Source organism: Fukomys damarensis, unplaced genomic scaffold (assembly GCF_012274545.1).
Source record: "Fukomys damarensis isolate Sample0158 unplaced genomic scaffold, DMR_v1.0_HiC HiC_scaffold_17, whole genome shotgun sequence".
Classification (NCBI taxonomy): domain Eukaryota; kingdom Metazoa; phylum Chordata; class Mammalia; order Rodentia; family Bathyergidae; genus Fukomys; species Fukomys damarensis.
In genome coordinates, this window is record NW_022900929.1 from 35,556,729 (window position 1) to 35,581,981 (window position 25,253).

The 25,253-nt window shown below is 35.4% G+C and overlaps 1 protein-coding gene across 2 annotated transcripts in view; it reads right to left on the reverse strand.

Moving 5' to 3' along the window:
* Knl1 (kinetochore scaffold 1) overlaps positions 1-25,253 on the reverse strand; it is a 74,999-nt gene that overhangs the window by 37,037 nt on the left and 12,709 nt on the right. For both annotated transcript variants that reach the window (XM_010624686.3, XM_010624687.2), the window contains exons 6-11: positions 23,937-23,998; positions 11,580-11,632; positions 10,817-10,850; positions 9,496-9,533; positions 5,977-6,029; positions 142-4,899 (exon numbers count right to left, since the gene is read on the reverse strand). In XM_010624686.3, coding sequence (XP_010622988.1) covers positions 142-4,899; positions 5,977-6,029; positions 9,496-9,533; positions 10,817-10,850; positions 11,580-11,632; positions 23,937-23,998 — 4,998 coding nt within the window. The remainder of the gene's footprint in view (positions 1-141; positions 4,900-5,976; positions 6,030-9,495; positions 9,534-10,816; positions 10,851-11,579; positions 11,633-23,936; positions 23,999-25,253) is intronic.

Sequence of the window (25,253 nt, forward strand, 5' to 3'; positions counted from 1 at the left end):
TTTCCTGAAGATTGTATATAGGAATGTTTCTGTAGCCTTGTAAGTGGAAATAATTAATTTCTACATACTTTAGACTAAAATTCAAGGATAGCCACAAGAAACAAAATTGAAGAACATTCCTTGGTTCAAAACAGAGCTCACCTCCTGATGTTGTGTAGAATCTTTAAGCTTAGTTTCATATTTTCTGATTTTTTTCTCATTTTCAACATCATCATCATCTTGTACCCAGGTTCTTTTTTGGCTATTGCTGGTTTCTTCCATTTTGTCTTCAGATGGTGAAATCTCTTTTTGATATTTCTCAATCAAAGGCTTTCCCTCAATTTCTATGCTAATCGATTCTGAGGAATTAATCTCACCAGAATACATGGGAAGATTTTCCTCATTTATATATTGAGATGGACTTAAATTCAGTTTAGCTGCAACAGATCTAATTCCTGAGTCTTTGCTGGAGACTGGTTGAGTTTCTGAGTGACTTAGAGCAGTTGTATCTACTGGAATCTGCTCTATGTCATCAATACCAGTCACACTACAATTTCTCTTGTTTGGCAGTCTGGGCAAAAAGATTCCCAAAGAACACCTCATTTTATCTTTAACAACTGTCTTTAGTGGTGCAGAGGTAGTTTCATCCCCATTATGAGAATTTTTATTTTCTTCAATTTTGTTATGTTTAGCACCACTGGAATCTATGTTAATATTATCTATTTCTGTAGATTGCACTATAGTCATATTATTGAGTGCCTTGTTTTCTGATTTGAGTAATTCTTCTGAAGAAGGTAGTATGTAAGCAGTTTGAAAATCAAAAGCCTCTCCAGGTTTTCCATTCAAATTATTAAGACTCGGCTTGATACTACTAAAACATGGAACATTAGATGCAAATACAGGACCTGCTTCTCTAGCATTGGTATAGGTAGTCAAGTCTGTGTTACTACTGATATCTATAACTGTATTACATTTAGCTGGCTGAATATTTTCCTTTAATTCTTTTTTACAGACTATAGCAAATTGTTTCTCATTACTGAGCATTTTGGCTTTGTCTGAACATGTGGGTACAGAGAAATTTTCTGTAAAAATATTTAAACTCTTATTTTCAGTGTTAGGTAGTTTTGATTCATCTTCACTGACAACATTCTGTCCTTTTTGGGTTAACAGAAGTTGTTGGGTTGAGACATAAGGCTGAGAAGTAAAATCATCAACAAAGGCCTCTATTTGATCCTTTGGGAACTTAAAAGATACACGCTTTGAATTAAGTTTAGTCATTTCCCCCAGGTTTTGATTATGTACTAAAGTTTGACTAGCTAATAGATTTTGAGGCCCTTTTTGCAGATCTTGATCTTTGAGCAGTGTTACAGCACAGTCTATCTGTCCTTTGGAATCAGCTGGAATAACTTCTTCCTTCTCTAACAAAGGACAAGGAGCAAAGTGTTCACTGGCTGAATTATCTGTAAAAGCAAGATCATTTTGCACTAGGCACTTACTGGCTTTCTTCTTACCTTTATCACATAAGGACATGACATTATTCTCCAAATTATCAAAAGGAGAAATAACATCTGGTGAACAAGAATTATCACTGGATCCACAAATAGCAGCTACACGACCTGTAAAATCTACGTTTTTTGTATCTGTACTATTTAAGTGACAGCTTTCAATTCTGGCTTTTTCCAATGTATAAGCCGGGTCTGCAACATTTTCCATGACCTTTTCATCTGCAACAGCCTCACGAAATTTGATGATATCCATTTCACTTTGATGCCCAGATAATGTATTAGTAGGAATAAGAGGTATCATACAATCCTTTTGCTCAGGGTGAAGAATGACTTTGTTTGCTTGGTTTTTAGTAATTTCTTCAACATAGGTATCATCCTTAGGAAAATAAACACTCAGGTTTTTTTCTCTTGTGACTCCAAATTTAGGATACTCTTTAAGTATTTTTTCTGTGGCCTGACAATTGATGAAAACAGTATGGGATTTGGTGACTTCCAAATCGTTATTATCTACAAACATTACAGTTTTGTCCATAGGCCTAATAGTTACTTTGTCTGGTGACACAGTTTTACATGCTGAGGGAATCGTATGACTTCTGGTGATCTCCATGTCTTCCTGACCACAGGCATACAAAACAGTTTTAGAGATTCCAGTCAAAGGTACTACACTGAAGTTCTCCTTTTCAAGAACACTATTGCTATTTATTCCCACCATACAACTCTGGGTGATATCCATGTCATTATCATTCTCTGAAAATCCAATGGCATTGTCATTTTTGAGCCTAAGGCTTTTTCTTCTCTGATATTTGACTGACAGAGGTTCATTCACAGATCCAGGCTTTTGTATATCTTTAACATTTTTCCAAGTGGTTAATTTACACATGTCCATGTTCTCATCAGATATAAATGCCATAGCTTTCTCTGTAGGACCTATATTAGACCATTCCTCTAGCACTGTTACCATTCCACCTTTTGTTGCTGGGTGGTCAGACGTCACTGTTGGGTTTTGTAAGCTTTTCCTTATGGATTGTTCAAAGTTAATTCTATCTGGAAGAACGGTTTTCTCTTCTGCTTGGAAGTCAATGAAAACAGTGTGAGACTTGGTCATTTCTAGTTCATCATGATTATTTACAAATATTAAAGTTTTGTCCATAGGCCTAGAGGTTATTTCATCTGGTGAGATAGGTTTACATTCTAAAGCAGTTGTGTGACTTCTAGTGATCTCCATATCATCCTGCCAACATGCATATGAAACAGTTTTAGAAGTTCCTGCCAAAGGTAGCAGATGAGAGTCAGGTTTATCAAATAAAGGTTTACGGTTTATTTCCACAGTGTAACTCTTAGTGATATCTATATCATTCTTATCACCCTCTGAAAATACAACATTATCAATTTTTAGTTCACCAACACTTTTCCTTCCACAACTTTTGACATTTTGTTTTTCTTTTAGAGATTCAGGTTTCTGTATATTTTTGTCTTTTAACATGTCCTTATCATTACACATAAAAACTTCAGTTTGCTGTATTGGACTTTCATCGCATTTTCCCACTTTTATAGCTGTCTGTGTGCTTTCTCTTAGGAGCTGGATGGTTCTGTGTTCTACATTAGTATTACTAATTTCCTGTATCTCAGCAGGACCAAATCCAATGACAACAGTGTGACTCTTGGTTAGATCCATAGCTTGCTCCTCTTCTGAACAAACAGTCACTTTATCATGAGAATGGTCAGGTACGGGATCATCTAAACTTTTCCTCAGTGGCTCAGGAAGCACAGAATTCTGGCCTAGTACAGATTTCACAGCAGTATTATGATTCTTTGTGGCACACTGTCTTCCTGATGAAAATAATGGCTCTGAGTTAGAAAATTTATTCTTAATGATTGTGTTGTTTCCTACAGCTTTAGTTCCATAATCTGTTGCAATATCCATGACAGTCTGAGTTTGATTTTCTGTTTCAGATGAATTATCTGCAGGGGATAAAACTTGTAATGCGTGGTTAATTGTCATATTCTCACTTGAAATTATATTTCTTTTATTTCTTAGTGGTGCTTGTTTATTAAGAACTGCCCCAGAATATACTATATTGTGGCTTGTTGCTATGTCCTCGTTATAAACAGCTGATGGAGGAGAATCTTCATCATGATAGGGCAGGCTCTGCTGTAATCTTCCCTTAAGTACACCAGGAAGTGAGCTACAATTTACATTCATTTTTCTATCTTCTGGCCTACTTGTGTAATTTTGGAGCATATTTTCTTTTTCAGATATTGGTGCAGCTTCTATCTGTACATCTGCCTGATCGTGTTTGAAAATTTGATTATCTATTGCAACTGTGTGACTCTTGGTAATGTCCATGCTGTCTTCTCCTGAGTAAATAGTTTTCTCTAAGAGAAAAGAGATGGCATCTGGATTGGGACATATTTTAAAACAATTATTGCCATGCTTTAGCAAATTTGTCTCCTCTTTCACACTTGGAAGACACTTGGTCAATTCCATGGCATCATTACAAGTAGAATAAAAAACTGTCTTATTACCTTGAATAAGTGGACTAGAACATATAGATCCTTGGGCCACTTGCAATGTTCTGGCATCTTGATCAGAAGTCTGAGTGACTGTGCAAGTTTCTGACTCTGTAATATGACTTTTTATATGTACTTTATCTTCAGGATTTAAGTAAGGGTCTGGAAAAGCAACATTTAATTTATTCTTAAAGATTGTGTTCTTCCCTAGAGCTTTAGTTCCATCATATGTTGCAATATCCATGACAGTTTGAGTTTCATTTTCTGTTTCGGATAAATTATCTGCAGAGGGTAAAACCTGTAATGTGTGGTTAATTGTCAAGTCCATACAGTCATTGCCATAAATTGTAATGTCACTTTTATATTCCCTTAAGTTGGCCTCAGTGGTTGTGGGAACCAAAGTCTGAATATTAGCTGTATGACACTGGGTGAAATTCATTCCATCATCTTGTTTGCTAAAGATTCTAGTCATATTACTACTGTTCTCATCTACAGTAAGAGATGTACATATTTGATGGGTGGAAGGTACATTATTTGATTCCTCAGAATAAATAGGAATTTCAGAATTTTCTTTATTAGGCCCTGTAAAAGGAGAAGCATTATACTTCCCTGTTTTCAACCTTTTTATGAAGTCATTAGAATTTATTTTTTTTTCTGAAGTGTTTTGATCCATGGAAAATTTTAATTCTTTTTTCATTCTTGAATCCTCAGTGTGGTGTTTTAAGTTAGCCAGAAAGGATGTGGTATCTATTTTAGTGGATTTTTCATTTTTGGAACAATCTGAAAGGTCTTTAGCAATCAACACTGTGTGACTTGCTGTCAGATCCATCTGATTTTCAGCTGAAAAGATGACTGTCTGATCATTTGCATGTTTCCCTTCCTGGTTATATTCTATACTTGAAAACTATTGGGAAAGAAAAAACAGGAGATTAAACCAAATGTAAATTTTAAAAAAATATTTTACAATTATTATTTAAACAATTCTCATTGATGAGTCAATGTTATTGTATGCTGTATATAATTTGTTTTTAAAATTTCTGTAAAGGGTGAATAATTACCTTTTTATGGTACTGGGAATCGAACTCAGAACCCTGCATTTGTGAGGCAGGCGGCAGCACCACTGAGCTAAATCCCAGACCCTTTTTTTTTTTGGTTTTTTAAGATAGGGTCTTCCCTAGGTACTTCAGACGGGCCTCAAACTCACTATGTAGGCCAGGCTGGCCTCGAACTTACAGCAAACCTCCTGCCTCAGCCTCCCAAGTGCTGGGATTTATTATAGGTGTGCGCTACTACACCTGGCTTGTAATTTACTTTTTAGTGTTTGGGAACAAATTAAAAATTCAAGGTTGTTTACCCTCCTGAATGACTTGAAAATGGAAAAAAAGAAAAAAGAAAGAAAAACCCTGAAAATATCAAGCGCAACCATAATGAAGTTTCTATATTGGATAGGTCATTCTCATCCTAAACAAAAATGTCTTAGAAAGGCACAGTGTATGATAGCTAGTTTATATTATACTCTGGGCTCTGGTCATTTAATGTGTAAAGACACAGTCTAACTCCTTGTTACTCAGAGTATGGTCTGTGGACCTACACACTAACATCAATTAGACTGTTACAAATACAGATTCTCACAATCTACCCCTTATCTTCTGGATGTGATCTACTGGATCAATCAAACTATTTTTCTTAAAGGAGAGGTTGAACTGACTTTCAAAGAATCTATATTTTAATAAAATCCAGAGATTACTCATATGTTCATTAAAGTTTTAGAATTCCTGGTGTAATATATCTCCCCATTATTTAAACTGGCAGTGATTTAACTATTCTTAATTAACTGGGCAGGTAGGAGGTTTTTCCAGTCTATGCTGATTCATTTTGGTAAGTCATCCATAAATTGTGCCATCATTATTACTTTTTTGGTGTTTTTTAAAGTTTTAACTTACAGAGATTTAAAAATAAAAGTACTTGAGTGAACTCATACCTCTCTTTCCTGTATCTGGGTCTGGATGGGAGCACAAAGCAATGTGTTCATCCCTATTGAGAAGTGAGAAAAAATTATAGTCACAAAAAAATTTCTATCACCAAGAACCTGATTTTCCACTTCTTAGATCCTTTATCAGTTAAAAATACTGTATTTACCAGTTACTAAGTTCTTCATAAGGACTTATGAATTAAATTTTATTAAAATTTTTAGGGCCAGGGGGATAGCTCAGTGGCACCTTGCCTGCCTGGCAAGCTCAAGTCCTGAGTTTGATCCCTAGTACCAAAAAGAAAAAAGAAAAAAAAAAGATTTTTAATTGTCTTTGCACATGTGGGTATGGGTCCTGGGGACTGAACTAAGGGCCTCAGCAAGCACTCATCACTGAGCTGTTCCCCTAGCTCCTAACTTCTTTTAAATAGAGAGATTGATGATGATTTTATCATGTGTGAACAAAATATTTGTAGAATGTGGTGATAATTTTAAAAGTAGAAAATTTAGACTACTACTTATTATATTTTACTTACTATGTTTTATTATAGTCTATAGTTTTACTTCCCAGATAGCAGAGGTACATAATGAAGAATACTAAGTAATGAGACTGAAAGATTAGGATAAGATTTTTTAAGGATCTTTTATGCTATGTTAAGGAATACAGATGTTCCTATAGTGAAACATGCATTTTATAAAAATAAGTCCATTATAAGACATAATGCACTTTATAAAATATGTAAATGTTTTTTTTTGGTACTGGGGATCACATTCAAGACTTGTGCTTACCAAGTAGGTACAGTACCACTGAGCTACATCCCAGGCTAAAATATGCATTTTATTAATTAATTTATTTACTTTGAGCATTTGTATACAATTTAAGTTTTACTGACCTTCCAGTTTTTAAAAAAAATAAATTTAAGGTCATACCTCTCTTAAGTTTGATATACATAGATCGTGCAGAATATGAGTATGAAGAGATACAAATTAGTCCATGCCCAAAAAGATGCACTAGAATACAGAATCATCTTCATAAATATATATAAAATTCTTTTGAAGGTAAAGGGGACTGTCTGGCTTTTCCAGGACACTTTCCAAACTGTTTCAAGGCACAAAATGCACACCCCAAAGTGAGTACATACATTCTAGGTTCTGTGCCTCTGACATAGCCCATCAGAGATCAGGCTTCATTACTGATAAAGCTAAATGTACTGAATGAGATTCTGCTTCTTAGGTGAAAAAGCACAGACCTATAAACATCACATAAATAATTTCTCTAAAACATGGAGAATACAAATACAAGCATTTTATCTTAAAAAGCTAACAAAAAAGACTGGTTTAATTCCAAAAGATTTAAATGCTCCCATTTTGAATAATTCAATTCAGAATAAAATATACATTTTAGAAAAGTAATAAACATAATTAGGAAAAGAAAATAGATCAAAGAGAAGATGAACCAATAAGGTATCTACTACAATAGTTCAAGTATAACAAGGTAAGAGCTTATGTTAGGGCAAGAAATAAACAACAAAAAAGAATTAGACAAGATATTTTAAAACTGAAAGCCCAGTATGTGTTCCATGCCTGTTACTCAGCACTTAGAAGGTGTAAGCAGGAGGATCACTGAGATTTCAAGGCCAGCCTGAACTACAAAGCAGACCCTGTCACAAAAACAAACAAACAAAAGTGATTAACAAAAAGGACTTTGAAAATAAGGAATGGATTGGAGATGCTATATAATATCAGAAAAAAACATTAAAACATCATTTATGTATATGGTAAACTTTAGTATATATGATGAAATATAATTACAAGACTTTTTACTGAGACAGGGTCTCGCTTTGTAGTGCAGGCTGGCCTGGAGCTCACTATGTAGCCCAGGCTGGTCTTAACACACAGCAGTTTTTCCTGCCTCAGCCTGAGACTTTTAGTAAAAGCCTAATTTATATCAGGCTTTCATTTATTTAGCAAGCATTGATTCAGGCTTACCATATACAAAAAATTTCCAAGTGTGTATAAGTACAAAGATGAACAAGACAAAATTTCTGGACTAAAGATTTCACAATTTAATTAAAAAGCCAAAGTAAATGACTAAAATTCAATGTGATAAATTCTAAAATAGACTGAAAAATAAATGGAGCATTAGGTAAATATGTAAAATAGTAGCCAACCCCAAGATTTTGTTAAGACTCCACTTAAGACAGAGTTACTTGCAGGATGGTATCCATCTGTGAACTCTGTTATCAATTCATGATGACTAGATAAGGAACCTTCAGCAAATGTAAATCATGTAAAAATTCCTTCATCAAGAAAGCTTTGCTGGGCTGGGGATTTAGCTCAGTATTTCTGCCACCTGCTTTCTAAGCACAAGGTCCAGAGTTTGATACCCAGTACTGAAAAAAAAAAAAAAAAAACCTTGCTAAGAAAAAAAATGTTAGTTGAATTCAACAGTTAAATTTGTACCACATAAAAAAAAAAAAAAAAGCCTTGCTAAGAAAAAAAATGTTAGTTGAATTCAACAGTTAAATTTGTACCACACTTAATTTGTATTATGATAGAAGTTCCTTTTCTGTTAAGGACTGTAATATTTTGTGGATTGGCTACTTTGAATAGCACTGAAGTAAAAACTAAGTGAAGTGAAAAAATGAAGACTGACAGGCAAATTGGAGTAGGAATAGTACTTTAGATAGAGAAAATAGCATTTATAATGCATAGAAGCAGAAAAAGTCCATACAAGGAACTGCAAACAATTTATCATGGGCTAGAGCACAGGATACCTCTAAAAAGCAGGAGATAAGATTGGAGAAAAAGACAGCCCAAATTATAAAGGACTTTCCTAAGTCAGAGCTAAGGACTTCATCTTGTCAGCAAAAAAGGGTCATTGAACATTTCAAACTGGGAGGTAATGTAATCAAATTTAGAAATATGAAGATGGGGCCAGGAATTTAGCTCAGTGGTTCTGCCACCTGCATCGCAAGCACAACGTCCCAAGTTCCATTCCCAATACCAAAAACAACAACAACAAAACCGAAAGAATGGATTGGAAAGATAAGAAATTAGATATGATATAGCCCAACGGAAAATAATGAAGACTCGAATTAAAGTAATGGCAGAAAAATAAGAAATAACTGATTTGCAAGATGTTTACAAGACAGAATATACAGAAAGTAGAAGCTAATAAATTTGGGGAACAAAGGAAGAGTTCAAGGGCTGGGGACTTAGCTCAAAGGTTTCACTGCCTGCCTCATAAGCACAAGGGCCTAAGTTTGATCCCTGGTACCAAAAAAAGAAGAGTTCAAAATAATTCCTCAATTCCTGACTTGAATGAATGACTGAGTAGAAATCCAAGGCAGAAAATCAAAAAGAACAGCAGGTTTGAAAGAAATTGTAATATGCTTGTGAAAATTTAAACAGAGGACTTTGTATAAAGAACAAAGCTTTATTTAAATTATTCTTCATGGGTCCTCTACATATTACTTACCAAGAGATGAAGAGAAAGGCGTACAGTAAGAATATTCTGATCATACTCACCAGCAATCTCACAAAAATTATCTTCTGAATTCTTATCCCTAAAAATCAAAAAGGCATTTTTATAATCTCTATACCATACAATTACCTAGAATAGCAACATTTAAGAGTTGGGAAAGTCAGGCATGGTGGCACACCCATGTAATACCAGTGCTTGGGAGGGTGAGGCAGGATTGCAGCAAGATAGAAGCCAGCCTGGGCTACACAGTGAATTCAAGGCTAGCTTAAACTACATAGCAAGACCCTGTCTAAAATAATTTTAAAAGGACAGGAAAACTCAGGCATGCTGACTTATGCCTGTAATCCCAGCACTCTGGTAGACAGAGGCAGGAGTACTGGAAGTCTGAGCCTAGTCTAGGCAACTCAGCAGACTTAGCAAGACTCTGAAAACTAAAAGTCCAAAGATGAAATTGCTGAGTCAGGGCACATGCACTTAAAATTCTGAATGATATTGTCAAATTGCCTTTATATACTCCCAATAGTAATGAGCAACTTCTTCTGTATATCCTTAACTGATAAAAAATATCTCAGTATATGGGGGGCTGGGGGTGTAGCTCAGTGGTGCCACACTTGCCTGGCAAACACACCGTCCTGAGGTCAAACCCCAGTACCACCAAAAACAAAACCAAAAACTTAGTATAGTCTGAATTTGTATAGTATAGTCTGAATTTGTATTTGTCTTATGATGAATGAGGGTCTTTTCACTTGTTTAAAAGTTACTTTTCTATGTAGAGGTTCAGCCTTCGAAATCTCAAATTTAGACCCTTTTTAATACAATGCTCAAAAAAGTTTACATTTGGAGCATTTTAGATTTCAGAATTTCAGATTAGGGATACTCTGATGGTAAAATCTATGCAAATATCCAAAATCTGAAACACTTTTGGTTCAAAGCATTTTGGATAAAAGATACTCAGTATTAATATTATAGCAAAAAAGACTAATAAAAAATCTGATTTAATGAATTTAAGGATTTATATATGAAATTGGAGTATTTTAATTTATATTAAAACTATAAATTTGATAATGCACATTCTTATCAGATAGAGCAGTAATAATACTACATTTTGCAAAAATTTTTTTGAATTGTATTTTTAAAAAGGGTTATAAAAATACAAAAAGAAAATATTTTAGACTTCATTTACTAGAAGTAAAATTTTTTGTTTTACTGTTTTTTCAATACAGGGAGTCACCTTAGCTAATCCTGCCCTTCAACTCATAGAGATCTTCCTCCTCAGCCTCCTGAGTGCTGGCATCACAGGCATGAACCACCACACTAGCCTAGGAATAAACTTTTTTATATAATTTGAACATGTCCCTTACTTACCTGGTAAACAGAACATTTTCTCCTACTTCTGTTTCTAAAAATAAAATAAAAATTACGGTTTTTGAAAGATACACTGATAAAGCACATACAGGGCCAGGGATTTAGCTCAATTGTTCCACCGCCTGCCTTGCAAGCACAAGAACCCGAATTTGATCCCTGGTACCAAAAAAACCCAAAAAACAAAAAAAAAAGATAAAGCACATACAAAAAAATCACAGACACCAATTTTTACAAAGAAATCACTTACTATCCACTGTACTTTTTTTTTTTTGGTACTAGGGATCAAACTCAGGACCTGGTGCTTTCAAGGGAGGTGGTAGCACCACTGAGCTAAATCCCCAGCTATCCACCCTACTTTATAGCCTCATGTCTTAAAGATTTTTTGTTTTGAGACAAGATCCTGCTCTGTTGCCCACGTTGGTCTCAAAATCACAGTTCTCCTGCTTAAGCCTCTGGAATAGCTGGGGCCACTATGCCTGGCTCTATGGAACACTTTTTAAGCAATGAGACAGACAAAAGTCTGAGTGTATTAGCACACACCTGTTATCCCAGCACTTTGGGAGTTCTGAGCCCAGCCTGGGTCACTTAGTGACTTGACAAGATCTGCCTCAGAATAAAAGGTTTTAAAAAAGGCTGGGGATATAGCTCAGTACAAAGGCCTTAGGAACTGGTAGAACCAGACAATAAGTTATATCAATTACCTGGTTATATAGTCATATCAAAATTTCAAAGAAAATAGCAGGGACTACAGTAACATATTTACCTGTTATTTCTGACTTTCTTACTGTTTTTGTATGAGACTCTGTCTGGAATACCCTAAAACAGAAAAATAAAGATGAACAAAAATATATAAAGTTTAATTAGAATCTTTTGGTATTAATTTATACTATATTTTGAAATAAGTAAAGAAAAAAATTTTTTTGAGATAGTGTTGGAAATCATATCCCAGGGTTTCATGAATTCATGAGCTAAGTCTTCTATCACCAACTTTCACCCTCTGTTCAAAGACACTGGAGGAAAATAAGGATAATATTTTGCTTCCAACTTCCTCTTTATTACACTACTTACCATTACTATTTAAAATGCCAAGAACGCCAGGAAGGTAGACTGGGCCCTGATCCACCGCGGGAAGGAGAGCCTCGCCTTCTCCTGCCTGGAGCCGCAAATGCTCCAGCGCCAGGAAGGTAGCCCCCATAACTCCCCTTACCCTCCTCCCCTGCACACTCTCAGACCTCCTGATTGTGCCAGTCTTTGGACCCACTCTGCAGAGGCAGAGGTGGTTATCAAGGGTATTTTTCTGAGTTCCCAACTTTGAACATCTTTAAAGAAAGGGCGTGGGAAACCTGTATTAGAACGGTGTGGAGTTCAACCATTCAGAAGGTTGGGGAACTCAATCTGGGCCTTGCAGCCCGAGGTCAGTCTGCATCATGGGGTTCAGCCATCAGCTGAGATCAGGGGTCTTGCATCCTAGCCCTCTCTGAGCCATTAAATGGTAAATATACTATAATGAAAAGTTTGTTCACTGCAGACATGTTCTGGACTGCTTTGTGATTTCAATTTAATTCAAATGGTTTAAGGTGATAGACTAGTGTCTACCACAGGTGGTTAGTTTCCAAGTTGTGCTTGATCATAATGTGTTGCTGATTGTATCAGTTGGGATAAAGGATTGCACATTAAATGGTAAATATACTATAATGAAAAGTTTGTTCACTGCAGACATGTTCTGGACTGCTTTGTGATTTCAATTTAATTCAAATGGTTTAAGGTGATAGACTAGTGTCTACCACAGGTGGTTAGTTTCCAAGTTGTGCTTGATCATAATGTGTTGCTGATTGTATCAGTTGGGATAAAGGATTGCAGATGATTTGATGAGCTGTTTTCTCTGATGTTATGAAGATGAGAATGTCTGTGGGTCGTTAGAGACCCAGAAGCTAGGGCACAACTGTATCAGGAAGATTTGGGTGATAACCCAGAGATTAAATCAAGGACAGCCTGACAACAAAAGTAAAAATGAGAAAACACTTAAGCAAGACACAAAGACAGACTTCCAGTTCACCAATGGCAAACAGTAGGGCAAATGAGGTTGAAAAGGCCGATAGTGAACCACCAGGACACCCTGAACTCAAAGCACAGGAAGTAACAAAAGAGATCAATCAGGCTCTAGAAAAATTCAAAACAGAAATAATTTCCCAGATAACCATAGAGATGGTGAGCAAAATAAAAGTTGTGATTCGAGACTCTAGAGCAGAAACTGACAAAAAAAATAGATGAGATCAGGACCACGATAGAAGCCATGAAGGTCCAGCATAAGAAAGAAATGGAAAAAATAAACACCCAACAGGGGAAAGAAATGGAATCCATAAAACAGATTCAAACAGATATCCAGGAGATTAAACACTCCTTTGAAAGTGCACACAACAGAATAAAAGAATGTGAAGATAAAACTCTCAGATATAGAAGATAAGATTGCAGTCAGTGACCGTGAAAAGAGAGGTCTCTTAAAAACAGTAGGGGATCATAAGAAATCAATCCAAGAACTCCTAGATGATGCAAAGAAGAATAACATAAGACTGATAGGAATCTATGAAGTAGCAGGAGAAAATACAAATGACTTAAAAAAGCTGTTCACAGAATTAATGACAGAAAACTTCCCAAACAGAGGGGAAGAATTTGACATTCAGATAACTGAGGCATATAGGATCCCAACTAGCCACAATAAAAAAAATCTACACTTAGACATATAATAATCAAGATCCCAGAAACCCAACAGAACAAAATACTACAAGCAGTAAGAGAAAAGAAACAAATCACATGCAAGGGAAAGCCCATCAGAATCACAGCAGACTTTTCAACACAAACCCTTAGGGCAAGGAGAGCCTGGAGTGAGATATTTCAAGTACTAAGAGAGAACAATCTCCAACCTAGACTGATGTATCCTGCGAAACTCTCTTTCAAAATGGATGGGGAAATAAGACACTTCCATGACAAAGAACACCTGAGAAACTACATAAATACCAAACCAGCACTTCAAGCAATTCTAAACAAGATCCTAGAAAAAGACAATGAAGGCAACAACACCATGAGGCCCAACAGAGCAAACCAAATAGGCAAGGCAAGAAACTAAAAGGAGGTGAAAAAGTAAAAAGAGTCAACAAAAGGCCAATAACATGACAATAAGTCAGTACATATCAATTATAACCATCAATGTCAATGGCCTCAACTCACCAATCAAGAGAAATAAACTGGCAAAATGGAATAAGAAGCAAAATCCAACAATATGTTGTATACAAGAAACACACCTAGGGCAAAAAGAAGCCCATAGACTGAAAGTGAAAGGATAGAAAACAATTCTCCATGTGACAGGAGACCCCGCCAAAAAACAGGGGTAGCAATCTTATTTGCAGACAAAGCAAATTTCAAACCAAAACTGATTCTTGTATTATTGATGTAGGACTGTACTGCATCATACCTCTGTGAATGTAAAATATCTTGTACCTGCTTTATGATATGTGGTAGTGACCGTGCTTTTTCAGAGGTATTTTTAATGATATTACTCTAGAATGTTCTTTCCAGATGATGATTAAGATGTTAAAAAAAAAAAAAAAATGGTACCAGGTACCACAACAGCAACAGAACTTTGCTGTTTTCTGGATATTATTCTTTTCTTTGTTTTGTTTTGTTTTGTTTTGTTTTGAATGGAATGTGCTGAATGTCTATAATTTTGTTCAGATGACTGCAGAACCTGGAAAAGCTGTTGCTGCTATTGATGCATAACATACTGCTATTATTAGTCTCTTTATATAAATACAAACCCCAATTTACTGTGTTGAGTTGGCATTGTACAGAAATTGACAGCCATATTGGTCTAGAAATGTACATTTATTTTAATTTTAATTTAATTTAATTTTTCCATTTGTACAGGGGTAACACACTGTATTAAATATGTAAGGTCATATCTACATGGGTTTGATTACAGAAACTAATAAAGTATTCTCTAAATAATAAAAAAAAGAATAAGATAAGGCTACAAGAACAAGAAGCAATTTAAATATGTTAAGGGACCATTTTCATCTTCAGAATTAAGGATTATTTTAATCTTACATCATTGCCTTTTCTCTTTTTCTTTCCTTTTTAGTTTTATTTTAGGATTCCCTATTTTTAATGTTCATACAGAGATTTCTTTAACTGAAATACCAAATAGTTTCTCTGGTGTGAAAAATTATAATAGTACACAGGATCCTAATGAGATAATTAATAATGTGAAATAGGAAGTAAAGGGCTAAAGGTGTAGGGAAAGTGGGAAGGGTGGGGAAAGGTAATAAGGGAGAAGAAAAAAATATGAGAAACTGAAAAAATGGAAATAAAGTGTTTGTAAATGGGGAGGGGAGGAGGGGGTGAAGGGAGGGCAGGGACAAGGGGAAATAATGAGAATCAAGACCTATCATGTAAAGGTACAAGATCACAATAATGAATGTAACTGTATTGTATACCTAGATTGTACCAATAAACTCAATAAAAAGAAAAAAAAATAAAATAAAATGCCAAGGGGCTGGGAATTTAGCTCAGTGGTTCCGGCGCCTACCTCACAAGTGCAAGGGGCAGAATTCGATTCCCGTACCAAAATAAATAAAATTTTTAAAATGCCAAAAATCAGTCTACCACATTAAAACCCGTTGTGATTTTTTAAAAATGTGCTCTGATCATTATTTTATCCCTTTAAATAACCTAAAATACAGTAGCTGGCATTATACTATATCCTGGGATACAAACATGATTCTTGGCCTCAAGTAGCTTCCACAGTAAGAACAAGAGACTTTTACAAAATACTGAGTGCCAGTGTGGTATTTTTATTCATGCATAGAATGTATTTTGATCTTATCCGTATCCTATTACTCTCCCTAAAACTCACATCCTCTTAGTCCCCTCCTCTTGTATAGTAATATTCTCCCTTCTACTTTTCATGCCATCTTTTTTTACTGTATTACTATCTTACAATACAGTACTCTTTCTGAGTCTTTCTTATTTCACTTAACACGATCACCAGTTCCATCTGTTAAACATTTTTTTTTTTATGGCTGAATACTCCATTGTGCATATATATCAGATTTTTTTTCCTTTTTCCTTTTTTTTGAGACAGCATATTACTATGTACCCCATGCTATCCTCAAACTTGCAGTATTCCTGCCTCAGCCTCCTGAATGCTGGGATTACAGGTATGCACCACTGTACCAAGCCATACCACATTTTCTTTATCCATTCTTCAGTTAATGGGCACTTAGGCAGGTTCTGTATCTTGGCTATTATGAATTGTGTCACAATTAACATAAGTATTTGGGTATTGCTATAATATATTGGCTTTAATTCCTTCATGGTAGTTCTGTTTCTACTTTTCTAGTTTTAGTACATGATAATGGTATTTCTGATTTTCTGAGGAACCACCATACTGATTTCCATACTAATTTGCATTCCTACCAGCAGTATAGAAATGTTCTTTTTCCCCTGGCATCCTTGCCAACATTTATTTTTTTAATTCTTTTTTTGTTTTGGCTTATTGCTTTTATTTTGTCTTATTGGTTATACAGATTAATAGGTTTCATTTGAAAATTTGCATATGCATTTTAAAAATCATTTTTTAAAATGATTTCCACACACCCATATTTTTTGTATTCTTGACGATAGCCATTTTGACTGGGATAAGGTAGACACTCAGTGTAGCTTATATGGAAGGAAACAAAAGGGAAGGGGAAATAAAAAGAATTAACATGTGTTACGTACATGAACCAACGCTCCAAGATGACTGTAATCATCTTCTCCTAACAAAAATTGTTGATGTAGTTTTGATTTGCATTTTCCTTGTGGATAAAGATGTAGAGCATTTTTCATATACTTATTGGCCATTTGTATGTCTCTTTTTTTTTTCTGGTACCAGGGATTGAACTCAGGTCCTTGTGCTTGCAAGTCTGGCGGCAGAACCACTGAGCTAAATCCCCAGCCAGGCCATTTGTACTTCTTTTGAGAAGTCTGTTCAGCTTATTTGCCTATTTATTCATTGCTGTGATAGTTATTTGTGTCAATTTGAGTTAAGAAATGTCCGACTAAATTGGATCAGCATAGTTTTGGGTATGGCCAAAGGGATTTACTGAGGACAGAAGAACCACAGTGGGTATGAGTGGTACCAACCAAAAGGCTTGTACCCTGAGTGGAATAAAAGAAACAAACATGCAAAGCTCATTTTTGTTTCTTCAGAGGAGCTCCAGTCTTTACCTTTACCTTGGAAGTTGTCTCCTGGCTTCCAGTGCAGACCCTTTAGCCTCCTGATATGAACTCCCACAGGATACTACAGTGAACTCCAGGTCTTCAACCTTTGGTAGGATCCTTTAGATCTCCAGCACAATGGCAGCCCCTTTGCACTCTTCCATACCTGACTGTGGGCAGCTGTTGTAAACCTATCTTGTAAATCCTTACATGTTTATATACCTTGCATTAAATGTTTCTCTAGTGAGCACTGATTGATAAAATTGTGGTCTTTGTTTTCTTGGTGTTAAATTCTTTGAGTTCTTTACCTATTCTAGATATTAAATCTTCTGCTGGAAGAGTGGCCAGAAAAGATTTCTCTCCCATTCTGTATGCCTTCTCTGCATTCCATTGTTCTTTATGTTGGCTGTTTCTTTTGGCATGTAGAAACTTTTTAATTTGATGTAGTCTCACACTTGTTGGTTGTTGATATTATTTCCTGCAGTATTTGAGTCCTATTTGTGATGTCTTTGCCTGTGCCTATGACTTCAAGTACTTTCCATATGTTTTTTCTCCTAGCAATTTCAAAATTTCTGGTGTTACATTTAGGTCTCTGATTTATTTTGAACTGAGTTATATATAGGATGAAAGACAAGGATCTAGTTTCATACATAAGAGGTCTTCCTATCTTCTAGTTCTTCTTAAATTCTTTGTTCAGTGATTTGTAATTTTCACTGTAGAGGTCTTTCACCTCCTTAGTTAGGTTAATTTGCAGGTATTTTTTAAAGGTATTCCAAATGAAATTATTTTCCTGATTGATTCCTCAGCTAGTTCATTATTTTTTTGTACCAGAGATCGAACTTAGGACCTTACACTTGCAAGGCAGGCAGCAGCACCACTGAGCTAAATCCCTAGCCCAAGAATATGCATATTTAAATGTTGTTTTTTTTTTTTTTATTCTTTTGGGAAAGTCAAATCACCTATAAGGTCTTATCTTATTTATAAAATGAAGAGTTTGAAAGATCTCCATAAGTTTCCTTCTAATTCTAAATTTTTATGTTTTCCATACATCTATATTATATGGACATATATGACAAAAATCATATCCCAGGTACAAAAGTTCTCAACCTAAAACAGACCTAACTGCTGACTGTGGTAGCACATGCCTGCAATCCCAGCACTTGGAAGACAGTAGCACTTAGGAGGCTGAGGCAAGAGGATCACCTGGGCTACATAGTGAGTTCAAGGCCATCCTGAACTACACAGCGAGACCCTGTCTCGATAAATAAATAGATACAACTAAAATCCCGGACAACTACTAACTTATCCTAGTGAAAAAACATGTTTTATATGGCAATTAAGGAATTAGAGTTCTTTAATTTGTCTTATCCTAACGGTTTGTTAAGTTAAAAAATGGGGTGCGGTGGAATGAGGAATGAGAGAATAAAAATCAAAGTCCAAGGGTTTGCTAAAGATTTCCTAACATAAAAACAATATGGCCTTATCATCAAATGTTTAAATTTGGGTTTAAATTGATCTAGGAGCTGAGGCCAGCCTGGCCTACATAGTGAGCTTAAGGCCAGCCTGAACTATGAAGGGAGACTCAGTCTCAAAAAAATCAGAAAAGAGAGAGAAAGAAAAGAGCTATCTTGGAAAAATGTCACATCCACTTTTTCCACTGTAAGAATGTTTCACAAATAGCTGGTTCAGGAAAACCCAGCCTATTCCAATGATGAGTAAGAAGCACAGAATCTATGAAAGTTCCATAAAGTTAAAAGAAAAGCATCGCCTAAGTCATGAATAAAAGAAAAATATTCACCAGAAGAATGCTAAGCCAAAGCAGATGAAAATTGTACACACAGTTCATTATGGACTAAAAAACAAAAAGCAGAAACACAGGACACAACAGGAAATGAAACACTGGTTAATCTCATGAAAGAAGCCAAAGAAAAAATATAATCATTAAAAGAATGAAAGCAAAATTGGAAGTAAATAAGAGTAAATTTCTCACAAGTGCAAGGTCCAGAGTTTGATCCCTGTACCAAAAAAAAAAAAAAAAAAAGTAAGTAAGTACTTTTGGAAAGTACAGTAAAGGAAACAGAAAATTAGAAAAGTTATTGGGCCAGGGATTTAGTTCAGTGGTACCGCATCTGCCTCTCTAGCTTAAGGTCCTGAGTTTAGTCCCTGGTACCAAAAAAAAAAAAAAAGAAGGAAAGAAAAATCCCAAATCCATACAATTAGAAGTGAATAGGGTGAAATCACAAAAGGACCTGCAAAAATCCAGAAAATCAGTACCTTCTTTGAGATCTTATACTCTAATAAGATGGAAAACTCAAAAGAAATGGACATATTCCCAGACTATGAATTACCAAAATCAAATCAAAAGATATCTTTAAATAATGCCACATCAGTTCATGAAATTGAAAAGCCTGTTAAAAAAAACAAAAACTACCAAAAAGAAAAGTCCAGGTTTATTGCTGAATTCTCCAAGAACTTCAGAGAAGATCTAATGCACTAATCCTCAAATTCTTTAAAAAAACTGAAAGGAAAACGATACTCTCAAAGTCATTCCTGGAAGCAAGCACTAACCTGATACCAAAACCAGAGAAGGATCCAATCAAAAAAGAGAACTACAGGCCAATCTCCTTAATGAACATAGATGCACAAATCCTCAATAAGATACTGGCAAACAGAATGCAGGAAATCATCAAGAAGACCATATACCATGACCAACTAGGATTCATCCCAGGGATGCAGGATGGTTGAAAATATGCAAATAAATAAATGTAATACACCACATTAACAGAAACAAGGACAAAAATGGCATGATCATCTCAATAGATGAAGAAAAAGCATTTCACAAAGTCCAATACACATTCATGATAAAAACTTCACAGAAGGTCTTTATCTCTATCTGATAATGCTATCTATGATAAATCAACAGCCAACATCATAATAAATGGTCAAAAACTGAAAACTTTCACTCTAAAATCAAGAACAAGCTAACAATGCCCACTATCACCACTCCTATTCAATATAGTTGTAGAAACATTACCCAGAACAATTAGACAAGAGAAAAAATAAAAGGAATATGGACAGGAAAGGAAGAAGTTAAATAATCATTATTTGCTAATGACAATACTCTACATAGAAGATCCCAAAAACTCCACTTAAAGACTCCTAGAATTAGGGGTACAGCAGGATAAAAGTCAACACTGATCTATTATATTAATAGCCTTTCTGTACAGAAATAACAAACTCACTGAAAGAAATTAGAGAAATAACACATTTCCCAAAAGCATGTAGAAAAATGAGACTTAAGAGGATATCAGAAAATGGAAAGATATCCCTTGTTCTTGGATAGGCAGGCTCAATATAGTGAAAATGACCATACTTCCAAAATTGCTATACAGATTTAATGCAATCCCAATCAAAATACCAATAGCATACCCACAGAACTGGAAAAAATAATCCTAAAATTCATAAGGAACCAGAAGAAACTCAAAATAGCAAAAGCAATTCTGAGCAACAAGGGCAAGGCAGGGAGCCTCACAAACCCTGATTTGAAGTTATAGTACAAAGCTACCATAATAAAAATAGCATGGTATTGGCAGAAAAAAAGACTCAATGATCAGTGGAACAAAACAGGAGAGCAAAAACTACTGCAAGTATACTCACTGACATAATCTTTGACAAAGGGCCAAACATCTTCTCTGGAAGAAAGCCTTTTTAATGGTGCTGGGAAAGCTGTCTTTCCATAGGCCAACAATTGAACCTAAACTCGTATCTCCCACCATGCATTAAACTAAAATAAAAATGGATCAAAGATCTAAATATAAAAACAGAAACTCTCAATCAGCTGGAAGATGGAGTAAGTAAAACTCTTGAAGACATTGATATAGAAAAAGATCTTATGAACAAAACCCAGAATTCCACAGGAAATAGCACAAAGAATCAACAACTAGGATCACATTAAATTAAAAACCTTTTACATAGCAAAAGAAACCACCAACAGAGTGAAGAGACATCCCACAGAATGGGAAAAAAATTTTACCAGCTGTTCTTAGACAAAAGACTAACACCGAGAATATATAAAGAACTGAAAAAAAAACCAGATCCCCCAAATTTAAAGACCCAATCAAAAAATGGGCATCTGAGTGAGTAGACATTTCTCTAATGAAGAAGTGCCAACAGCAAATAAATATATGAAAAAATGCTCAACATCGCTGGTCATTCAAGAAACACAAATTTAAACAACATGGAGATTCCACCTCACTCCAAAAAGTATGGGTATCATCAAGAAATCAACCAACAAAAAACGCTGGCAAGGCTGTGGGGAAAAAGTAACCCTTCTCCATTGTTGGTGAGAGTGCAAACTGATATTACCACTGTGGAAATCAGTATGGTGAGTCTTCAAAAAACTAAAACTAGGGCTTGGGATTTAGCTCACTGGTTCTGCCACCTGCCTCACAAGCGCAAGGACCCAAGTTCGATCCCGGGTACCAAAAAAAAAAAAAGTCTGTTAGGTAGTCTGCCCAACAAAAATATAGCAGATACAGAAATCTTGCACACACATACTGTACACAGATTTAGAAGGGTGGAGTAGCACTGGAGACTTAGTCAGGGCCTTGTATATGGTAAATGCTCTACCACTGAGTTATATCCCCAGCCCATTTGGGTCAAAAGGCAATAGACAGTGCCGGGGATTTAAACTCAGTGGCGCTGCACCTGTCTTGTAAGCAAGCACAAGGTCCTGAGTTTGATCCCTGGCACCAAAATTTTAAAAAGAAAAAAAAATGGCAATAGACAAAGCAAAGAGAAGTATTTTGTAATACTGAAAAGTACAATTTCAAAAAATGAGAACCAAGATCTGTCATGTAAAGGTACAAGATCCCAACGATGAATGTAACTGTACTGTACACCTAAAATGTACCAATAAACTCAATGAGAAAAAAAAGATATAATAGTGATGACTGTATACCAAACAACACAGCATCAATAATCATTAAAAAAAAAAAACTATTGGAAATACAAAGTGAAATACACTAACAATGAAATATCCTCTCTTAAAATTGAGAAACTAAAACAATTATAGATTATAGAAGACACATTCACAATTTAATTATGTGTATCAAACTACTTACTGAAAGCACAAACTATATCTTATTTTTTGTTATGGTGTATCAAACTCAGGCTCTTGCACTTGTGAGGCAGGTGTGGCACCACTGAGCTACATTCTCAGCCCCTATAACTTCTCTTTTTTGTTAGAAGGGGTCTCACCCTTTTTTGTTCAGGCTGGCCTGGAACTCCCTATGTAGCCCAGTCTAGCCTCAAACTCTTATTCTTCTGCCTTAGGCTTCCAAGTGTTGGGATTATAAGCATGTGCCACCACATCTGGCTGTATATCTTCTTTTCAAGTACCTAAGAATCATTTACAAAAATTTATTCTATACAAAAATACACAGAAAATTTCAATAGAAATCAAAATAATATAGATTAACATTCTCTGGCTATGACATAACTAAAAATTAATAATAAAATGCCCCTAATACCTAAAAATATTTAAATTCACTATTAAACAATTTTGCTTCTTCTTTAATCAAAGAAGAAATAAAAATACACTGTTGAACATCAAGAAAACAAACATGAAGCCGGGCGTGGTGGTGCACTCCTGTAATCCCAGCACTTGGGAGGCTGAGGCAGGAGGATGCTGTGAGTTCGAGACCAGCCTGGGGCTACACAGTGAGTTCCAGAGCAGTCTGAACTACATAGTGAGACCCTGTCTCAAAAAAACAAACAAACAAAAACAACAAAAAAGAAAGCAAACATGAAACCACTACATAAAATAACTACTATAGTTGGATATGGTGGCACATGCTTGTAATCCCAACACTCAAGAGGCTGAAGCAAGAAAATGTGGAAGTTTGAGGCCAGCCTGAGCTACAGAGTGAGTTCAAGGCCAGCCTGACCCAAATAGCAAGGCCTGCCAAAATAAATTAATAAATACAGTAAGGCTGGGTATGTAGCTCTGTGATAGAGTGCTTGCCTTGAATCTGATCCCCAGCACCATAAAGAAGAGGAAGAAGAAAGAGGACTGGGGATTTAGCTTAGTGGTGCTGCCGCCTCGCAAGCGGAAGGACCCAAGTTCGATCCCTGATACAAAAAAAAAAAAGAATTACAATAAATAGCAACAAAATATAAAAGAAAAAAGTAAAGATAATAGCAATGTTCCATTTGGTTAGTTCAATATAAGAAATATTACTGATTTCCATTAAAAATTTTGTATCATGCTACCTATCTGTGATATTCCAGTTTATATTTCCTAATATACAATCATTTATTCTGAAAAAGGTAATAGGTTTACTCTATATTTCTCACTTTTGATTGATTTTTTTTTTTTCGTACTGGGGAGTGAACTCAGGTCCTTCTGTATTTCTCATTTTTATAACCCCAACTTCCTTATCTTTGTTAGTTAGCACCTCAAATACAATGTTAAATAACAATGATGATAGTAGATAGCATTGTTTTATTTCTGATTTTAACAAAATGTTCTCAATGTTTCTCTTTTATACATAATGGTCAGGCCAGGTGTGGTATCATATGCCCGTGATCCCTGCACCTGGGAGGCTGAGGCAGGAGGATCACTGCAAATTCAAGGCCAGCCTAGGCTACACAATGAGTTCAAGGCCAGTCTGACCTGCAAAGCAAGACCCTGTTTCAAATAAACAAACAAACATACATACATAATGGTAAACAATCTTTTAAATAACAATTCTCTAATGTTTCTTTACTCCAAACAGCTTATTCAAATCAGTGCCAAAATATTTGACTTGACAACAAAAAAGCACTACCTGTAACATTTTAACTATTTCTCCTTTGAACTTACTTTATAGTATTTGCAAAGCTGACTCGGCGAGAGCTTTTCTTATTTCTCAAAGCACTGGATTCCTAGGTGGAGAGAATATATGGTATGATTCTTAATAAAACCAGTGAATTAGTTCCTCAGAGTACCAGATATAGAAATCAAGTGTTATTCTGAATTAATTTGATATGATTTACCAAAATATCCCTATTTAGAGTACTTAATGAACATGAATATAATTTTCTTTTTTTTGTTTTTTGTTTTTTGGTTTTTTTTTTTTGAGATAGGATCTCACTATGTAGTTGAGACTGACCTGGAACTCATTATGTAGCCCAGGCTGGTCTCGAACTCACAGTGATCCTCCTGCCTCAGCCTCCTGAGTGCTGGGATTACAGGCATGCACCACCATGCCTGGTTTATAATTTTCAATGAGTTAAAATAAGTATACTGATATAAATAACATGTCAAGAAAGACAAGGGACAAAAATGTTACCTATTATAATGACCTTATTATAACAAAGATTAAAAAAATTTTTTAAATTGTAAAATGTACATAACATAAAATGTTAATTGTAGAATTTAGTTGATGAATAGATGAGTATTCATTATAAAATCCTTTCTGCCTTTCATATGTTTGAAAACCTATTAAACCAGGTGTGGTGGCACACACCTGTAAACCCAGCATAGTGGCTGAGGCAGGAGGATCACAAATTCAAGCCCAGTCTGCGCAATTTGGTGACACTGTCTTAAAATTTTAAAAAAGTATGGAGATGTAGCTCACTGTAAAAGCCTTTGGTCCAAATCCCAATACCAAAAGAAAGAAAAAAGAAAAAAAGGAGTAAAAGGAACAAGGGACTGGCCATCTCTACAGAGATCACAGCATGTGTAAGTACTTGTAGGTTATGAAGCATATGTCTTATTTGCAGAAAAGTAAAGAACTCTGAATGGTAGGATACATGTGTGAGAAGGGCAAGAAAAAAAGGCTGAAAAAATAGGGTTTAAAGATTATTAACAGCAGCATCGTTAAATTTTTGGATATTTTTTTTTTCCAATGCTAGGGATCAACTCAGAACTTTGCTTATGCTAGGCAACCATTTGACTACTAAACTACATTCCTGACCTATAAGTGTTTGAATTTTGACCTGAAGGCCATGGGATACTTAGTTGCACACATTCAGACAGGAATTATTTATGATGTTGTTTTTATATAGCTAATAAATTCCCAATTAAAAATAACACTTTGAGGGTCTTGAGATTTACAGTGGCACTGTACCTTCCTTGCAAAGGCAAGGTCCCAAGTTTGATCCCTGGTAACAAGGAAAAAAAAACCACTTTGAAAAT